At 23.9% G+C, this 9,035-nt stretch overlaps 1 protein-coding gene across 1 annotated transcript in view; it reads right to left on the bottom strand.

Moving 5' to 3' along the window:
• Positions 1-3,616, bottom strand: part of LOC107490260 (aldehyde dehydrogenase family 2 member C4) — a 9,476-nt gene extending 5,860 nt beyond the window's left edge. The window contains exons 1-2 of the mRNA XM_052261445.1: positions 3,309-3,616; positions 1,947-2,089 (exon numbers count right to left, since the gene is read on the bottom strand). Coding sequence (XP_052117405.1) covers positions 1,947-2,089; positions 3,309-3,423 — 258 coding nt within the window. The 5' untranslated portion in view covers positions 3,424-3,616. The remainder of the gene's footprint in view (positions 1-1,946; positions 2,090-3,308) is intronic.
• Between the last annotated feature and the right edge of the window lie 5,419 nt (positions 3,617-9,035).

Genomic DNA, 9,035 nt, shown 5'->3' with positions numbered 1-9,035 from the left:
CAAAAATAAAGAAAGCAAAACATATTTATTAGGGGATAACAAAAGAATAGATTCGATCTCTCTCGCATAGAAAAAAGATATAATTGTATATGTATAAATAATTTGGTCATATATAAATATTTATTATTAATTGAAATAATCTTCTATAGGTTCCGTTAAATCTCAATTTTCAATTAACACATGTTAATGTACTAGTAGGACTGCAGAAGGCGCCTCAAGTATGATGCGCATATATTTTTTGAAAAATTATTTTAAACGATTATTAAAATATTTAATTATTAAAAAAATTTTAATACCAAAATTATCAAAAATATTAATTTTTAAAATATTTAAAAAAAACTTTTTAAGAAAGACAAATATATTTTTAAATTATTATTTATTTATTTTTTTATAGACTTTTTTTAATTGTCTATTATATTCAAATTTTTATTAATATATTTTTATTTATAATAAATTTATTACTGTAAATCACCAATTTTAGTAAATAACTTCATTATTTCATTATACTATTACTACCAATAAACCCAACACAACAGTAACATAAGAATAATAAAGAGAGAAAAAAAATTTTATACTTTTATTAATTTTATTGAAACTTGAAATCCATATGTAAACTATAGCTTATTTTATTATGAACATAAATATATTATTATTATTATTATTATTATTATTATTATTATTATTATTTATACATATTTTTAAGTTGATTTTGTCGTTTCTTTTTAAAATAAAAATATAGATTCTCTGTTTTTCTCTTTAGTTCTTATTTTGTCCATGTTGTGTTGGATTTGAGAGTGCAAAGTGAAAGTATAAAATAAAATGACAAAGTTATTTACAATAAAATTTAAATAAAAAATAAAGTAAGACACAGAAATTAATTTAATGCATAAAAACATAGTTAAACAAGAAAAAAGAAGAAGAAAGATAAAAAAAATCAATTAAAAAAATACGTATTTAAAAAAAATAAATAAATAATAATTGACAGTATATTTGTCTCTTTAATAAAATAAATTTGATTTTTCTTTTAAATGTTTTATTAATTAATCTTTCTTAATAATTTTGATAAAAATAGGTCTCTTTTAATAAATAAATTTTCTTAACGGAATAATTTTGTCAATTTTTCCCCTTTCATTTAGAAGAAAATATTTTACTTAGATTAATTTTTATACACTGATATATTAACCAATTAAATTGTAGAAAAAGAAATGTGCAAATAATTGCCTATGCACTAAACTGTTAGATAATAAAATTATATGGTTGCCCACTTGTTCAGTCGTTTGTATACACAAAATTTTAATTCAATATTTTAAATAAAAAATATTTTTTTCTAGTTTTAAAATTCTAAACACCCCTTAAAAAATGAGAAATGGTTATTTTGTGGTCCCCGTCAATTAGTTATACTGAAATAAAATTTCAATTTTATACATATATACATTTATAATGGATTATATCTGGCCACGTTTTTGTTTGTTGGAGGTTGGGACATTAGTAGCCAAATAGACAAATACCCATTACTCATAAATTCATCATGTCTTTAGACAATTATATTTCAGCTCACTTATTATTAATTTTGTTCCTTTCCATTCCACCGATGATTGGTGCTAGTTCGAAAATCAATTCCCATTTATTTTATCCTACTTTTCATATTTTCTCATTAATCATGCAATGTATCATAAAAATATTATATCTTAAAAACTTATCATTAAAAATCTATTTAAAAAAAATCATAATCTAAAATTAATTAATAAAAGAAATGTGACTTGATAAATACACACCTCTAACCTCTTAAACTTGAAAGGACTAGTTGGTAGCTATTCGAATCAGCTATGGAAATAGTAGAATTAGAAATTCAAAGATTTAAGATTTAACTAAAATTTAAATATTTTAAATTAGTTAATCGAAGAGATGAGAAGTATGTAAAAAGAAAGAGAGATGGAAAAACGTACCGCACCAGACATGCGTGGCCATGGACCGTTGTCAAATGCCTCACGTGCCGCTTTAACAGCCACATCAATGTCTTCTTTTCTTCCCTCCGAGATTTTCGCTATTACCTCTCCTGTTCTCGGATCTATTGTCTCAAACTCGTTTCCTGTTAGGATTTCCAAATTTTTTCCATATTAAAAATCAAGTACAAAAATTAAACCAACATAAAAATGGTATGATTTGGATATTTCATGTATGGTCCATACGGGTTCTTCATTCTTCGTCTCTCTTATCTCCATCGTAAGTTTCTTTTTTCGACACGTAGTTTCAATTAATGCATACAAATACAATCTATGGAGGATGGATGGATGAACGTAAATTAAATTCTAATAAAATACTGAAACTTTTAATAATTTTTAATCATTAATTTTTTTATAACTATTTTAAAAAAAAATAAATTAATAAAAAAAGACATATAAATAATTATATTTTTAATATATTTTTTAGATAAAAATTTATTTTGCATTTATGTGAATTTTGTATAAAAAATTTTTATCTATCTTATGATAATTTTCTTTTAGAATTTAATAAAAATTAAAGTCTAAATCTTTCAATCATACAATTTTAATATCATATAATAAAACTACAGCTTAAATAATAAGATAAGCCGCATGAACGACTATGTCTATTACAACTTTACTACGGAATTTGTATAAAGATAAAATATATACGCATAAATCATTATATTCTGCTCTACATTTATAAATTTGGCAATATGCGGTTCAAAGTCAAGCTCTAATAATATATTCATAGGCATTATAGATTAGCATTCTTTTAGAAAAAAAAGATTAAAATATGTTTTGCCTGTGAATCCTTCTAACATACTAACACCCAAAAGGAGAAAAAAAAAAACTCAATTTATTTTTGATATCACTGATACAATTATACAACCAATATTAGTATTCAACTTCCCCAGGTTCAACTAGTCCAAAAACATATATATCCAAATTTCCAATAGCAAAGTTTCCATCTCCGTGTACCCGTGGGAATATGACAAATCTTTCACGTGATGAAAGTGAAAAACAAGGATTTCTTTATTTTAATTTTTACGGTAAAGACGCAAAGTACGACATTCATTCGTAAGAAATTGGACATTATCATTTACCATATTTGACTTAAATAAACAATTATTTAATTTAATACCAATTGAGAGTTCCTAAAAAAGAAAAGAAAGGAAAGAAAAAGAGCAAAGTGATAAAAGGAGGAAATATATATACATAGAAGAGAAAGCTTAGAACTTAGAAGGAAGCCTTATAATAAGGGATATTAGTAATTAAACAAGGATGAAGAAAGAAAGAAGAAGTGATGAGTATTGTTAGTATTACCTGAGAGAGAATGAACAAAGTGGCCATTGATGAAGAGATTGGTGAATTTGATGGGTGGGATCTTGAAAAGAGGAGAAGAGTTATTAGCGGCGTGGCCGTTGGAAAGAGCTGTCATCTTTGTGTGATTAGTTTAGTATTTTTGTTACTAATTACAAACAATATTTGAGGTTGCTAATTGCTATGTATGTTGGGGGAACCACTCTTCTCTCTCTTTAAATAATGAAGAAAAGGAAGACTTGTATGTAAGAACAACGAACTTCACGAAATCAGAAAGAGGAGGTAATGGACCGTCTCACTCTCTCTTGCCGTACACAACTGTCACTTCTTCTCATTTATTTATCACTCCATTCACAATTTCACATGCTACTTTCTACTTAATTACCTTATTTTAACTCTACAAATCCATTAACGATTCTACTTGTAAATTAATTACTTGATTATATTATAAAAAATTTACTCAATTGTAAATACTATTTTTTCTTGCTATTTGTATTTTATTTTAATTTTATCTTAATACATTTCAGTTTAATTCTAAGTGAGATAATATATAATATGATAATTTTACAATAATAATATTATATAGTGAATAAATATTATTATTTTTTATCAGCATTTAATCAGTAATAATTTGTACTCATATTTATAAATATTTTATATACAAAAATATATAATTTATACTTATATTTACTATAATTTTGTTGACATAAATCAATATATTTTATATCCACATTTTTCAAATTTTACACACATAAATTAAATTTCTTTATTAAAAATAATTTAGTATTTATATTATTTAAACAATGACAAAAAATATTAAAAATTATTTGCCTCCAAAAATTTCTCATCTTACAATGATATGGTACTTGTGCGTTAGTATATTTGCTAACGGTATTAATACTCAAGATAGAGTTGAACTATATTTAAAACATTAAACATAAATTGAAACAAATTAAATTTAAAATATATTTTAAAAAATGTTAAAAATAAAAAATAATTTTTTTATCCTTATTTTAAATAATATTCTTTTTTAGAAGCTGTAGAAGAAATAACTTTTCTCTAATTGTTAACCGATATACTATGTCAATATCTTCATGTGGAGGTTAGTTAGCATGCAATACATACTTTTTCTTGACTAGCTAGCATGCAATACATTTTGTTTTGTGTCAGAAACTACTCCTTTTAATTATGTAATTTTTTAACAAAATTATTCTTCATTTTCGTCATTTTATTTTTCTTGACGATGAGAAAAAAATTCATAAAAATTGTTGGTAATTTGATTGTAATAAACAATAAGGGAGAGTAACATTATCAACTAGGGATCAAATATCAAAATCTATCTCCCTAATTCTATTCTATGAATATTATTGTATTTTTGACTTTTTTTAATTTCCAATATTAATAATATTTCAAATTAAATTTTATTCTCTCTCCTTTAATAGTGGAAAGAAAGAAAAAGCTTAAAGCATAATAAATATTCATAGCATTAAATTATAAAGTTGTTCCACGTTTTACTCGATCAATGAAACTTTTATATTTTATTAAACACTAAAGTTTTTCAAACCCAGGCGCTATGACGTATGTATCTTTGTTTGTTATAAAATGTGATATTTTTAAAAGATAAATAAATGTAACATTGAATTTTGAAGGAGACCAATATAAAGGTCACAAATCAAATGGAAAAAATATTATATGCACGTTAAAAATTAATAACAAAATTAATTATTAATTATTTAACTTATTTTTAATAGATATTTTATATAAACAATTAATTTAATAATTTTACCGATAGGATGATTGATCAAGTGGATGTATCATTTACTGAAGTTGACAAAATATTTGGGCTCCACAACTTAGCTAAGGCCTTATACTTTTTTTTTTTTGGTTTGAGGTCATGTGGAGGGGCCTTTGACATTTATAGGGCTGCGATGAACAAGGACAAACAAAATGAAACTCCTAGCTGTTGCTAGAACATGTGGGTAAATGTGTGGGTGTGTTGTAATATTTAAAGATTGAGAGTCATCTAAATTTATCTAACCAAAAAAATAAATTGGAGATTTAGCCGTTGTTTAAAGAGTGTGTGTAGTTCAAGTATTATTTTATTATTTAGATTTTATTTTTATGAAAATTAAATATATTCAGAAAAAATATAAAAATTGAAATGATGGTATTTTAATTTTTTAGAATTAAACTTATTTGAGAATAATTTTTCAAATTTTAAACCATACATAAAAATATGATATTTCTATCTTAAAATTTTTAAAAATTATATATAATTCTCTCAATTATACAAACCCAAAAAATAATGTTAGGGTAACTAAGACTTTGGTTGAGTGACTAAATATATTATCTTTTAATATATTACATCTGAATTTAAATTTGACGGTGACTAAATATATAATAAATAAAATTTTAAAATATATGTGTGTATGATGTGTGTGAGTGTGATGCTTAAGGTTAGAGATCGTCTAATCTGTCTGGTCAAAAAATAAAAAGATAATATTAAGTAATTTATTTTTTGTTAATATTAATTATTTTTTTAAATTATTTTATTTACTTTAAATTATAAATATTCGATTATACACTCTAAGTTATGAATATTAAATTTTAAAATTAATTAATATTAATTAACTAAATATTAATTCTCTTTATTTTTTTTGTTTAAAATTTGGAATCGGGTATTCTTCTAAAGTTAATCCAAACAAACCCTTAACTTCGGTTGAACTACTCATTAATTATCTTACATATATTTTATGTATAAATATTTATTTTTACTTCAAATGCCTTATATATATGTGTGTGTTTCATAATTATATATTTTTATAAAATAATCGATCACCAAAATAATCAAATGTTTCAATAGTGTTTGATAATATAATAATCAAACATGTCATAAAAGAATAATTAATATTTTTACAGCGATATAATTAAACTTTTTTATGAATATAAAATATGTATCTCCATCAGGGGCGGAACTACATATTAAAAAAAGGGGCAACGGTCCTCTCTAATTTTAATTTTTTATATGTAGATTATATGTAAATTTTAGTTTAATCTCCTTTAAAATTTATTTTAATATTATTTTATTGTATAAATAATTTTAACTCCCTCTAATATTTTTTTCTAGTTCCGCCCTGATCTCCATACAATAACTAATATGTAATTGATAATTAGCGTAGATGTAGTATGACTAAGTTAAAAGATTTTGCTCAAATTATTATAGTTTCTACGACGAGCCAAATTATTCATTTTCATATCTTAAAAAGCTTTTTTTTTTTTTCCAAAGGATGAATATATAACGTTTATATTTATTTTCTTATTTGCTAAAATATACCACGCACAGTATTCACCTATTAATTTTTTTTAAAATAAAGGTTAAATTTCATCAAGGAATTAAAGTGAATTTATACGTCCTATAAATTTCAAGTTTAATAACGAATTGTGTTTTAAAATATCAAAATATAGAAAAAAAATTATGTATCTCAAATTCTGAATTTAAAATTTTATTGCAAAATAAAAATAAAAAAAGAAAGAGAAAACACGTATATGGTGAATAACTTATGTGATGAGCAGTTACCAAAAAAAACCTTATGTGATGAGAACTACAGAAATTGGTAGGCTATGTATAACCCACAGCAATGGAAGCATGTTGACAAAAAATTTGGATACTATTTTGTCAAATCAAAATGCAATAGAATACAAATTTAAAAAATTATTTAGTGATTTAATGTCCAGTAAATATTTTTAAGAACTGATTTTGAATTTTTTTTAACAAGAAAAATAAGGGTTTATTCATAAAAGATACTAAACAATATTTACAAATAGCAGAGATGTATTAAATCTAGATCTTAATATGAAAGTTAGACATTTTCTATGTTGAAAAAAAAAATTGGAAAATAACTAAAATATAATAAACTATTTTTTTTTCTTAACACATCGGCCGAATAGAAATTCTTCTAAAGATGATCACTCTCTCTTGATGCATTCTTCGAAATTTTCAAGATCTGAAATATCTTCAAAATAATCAAACTACCACACAAAAAAAAGACCAAAAACACCACAAAAAGGAGATTAGTTATTAATATGATAAAAATAAATATTTAAAATTGGAAAAATAGAAACCAAAAAAAGCAGAAAACTAAAGGCAAGAAGGGAAAAAAGTGTAGAGAAGAGAGGAACAGGAGTGGATCTTTTTCGGCAAAAAAAAATTGGATAATGTCCAGTATTTTATTTTATTATTTATTGTTCTCTTTTTTTATTAATTTTTGGTCTTATAAAATTAAAGATGAGAAATCACATTTTATTCTTTTAAATGAAAAAAAAAATGAAAAAAATCCACTCTAAAGAGGGAACAAGGTTTTGCTGTCACACACACCGCAAACAAATTTTGACTTTACTCTTATTGTTCTCTTAGATGGTGTAGGTCCATGAAAGACATATTTAGTATTTTAGCACTTCTATGAATGATAATATCTATTTATTTTAGCTAAACCTTAAATTTTTCAGAGTTAGTCGTAATAAAATAACATAAACAAACTATCTAAATCTAACGTTGAATTCCTAAGGCATCTTTTAGGGTTATATGTTTTTTCTACTTTTGGCAATAATCTATTGTTAAGTTTGTAGATATTTATCATAACTATGTTTATGAATAATGTCCACTTTTAAAAAGTGATAAGGACCAAAATTAAAATATATAATGTTAAAGGATGTTATTCGAAATAAAATTATTACATTTTTATTTTCATATCAAAATGTATATCTATTTCTTATTCCATCACTTTTAAAAGTACTAAAAATAAAACAACTTTTTACTCTTGCTGTTTTTTTTAGCACATTTCTATCCAATTTTCGATTGAGCCTCTCTATTATAATAGATTTTTTAATTAAATTTCTGTCATGATAAAAATATTAAAATTAATAAAATATTAAACAAAATAAATATATCTATTACTTAACAGAATATTTTATTAATTTTAACATTTTTGATACGATAAAGACTTAATTACAAAATTTGATATAGTATAAAAATTTAATTAAATATATANAATGAATCAAGCGATATTTTTAAGGCATTTTAAAAAATCATTATTTATTTCATTCTAAATTCATAAGTATGTAAAAATAGAATTTTTAAGAATTTGAATTGAAACGCAAAATTTAGATTTTGTTTCTTATTAGTTATAATATTTTATATTATATTTTTTGGCGACTGAACATAATACAAAGAAAAAGGATCTGAGAGAAAGAGCAGCACTCCTTTTTAATAATAATGTCTAAATTGTTAGGGAGTAACAACCACTCTAGGTACACCTGCTTGTTTAAAGCAGCAGTCTTAGCCATTAAATCAGCCGTTCTATTTGCTGTGTGCTGCATGAGCACTAAAGTAGCTGTCCAATTGCGCTGGAGCATCTCTTTGATTTTATCAAGCAAATCAGAGCCATTCCTAATCATGCTGGTTGTGTCTCGCGAAACAAGAAGAAACGCATCAAGATTATCAGTTTCACATATGACCTTTTTACACTCGCAATCCCAAGCCATAACAAGCCCTCTCCAAATAGCATGAAACTCACAACAGAGAACACTAGAAAGAGGTATACTGGAAGAACAATCTTTTATCCAAATTCTCATACTGTCTCTAATAATACACCCAAAGCCAGCTAATTATTCATTTTCAAAAATGCTTGCATCGCAGTTCACTTTACAAACATTCATTGGAGGTGGTTCTCA

The sequence above is a fragment of the Arachis duranensis genome, chromosome 5 (assembly GCF_000817695.3).
Source record: "Arachis duranensis cultivar V14167 chromosome 5, aradu.V14167.gnm2.J7QH, whole genome shotgun sequence".
NCBI classification, from domain to species: domain Eukaryota; kingdom Viridiplantae; phylum Streptophyta; class Magnoliopsida; order Fabales; family Fabaceae; genus Arachis; species Arachis duranensis.
The sequence above is the reverse complement of the archived record's forward strand: the minus strand, read 5'-3'. Positions and strand labels throughout refer to the sequence as shown.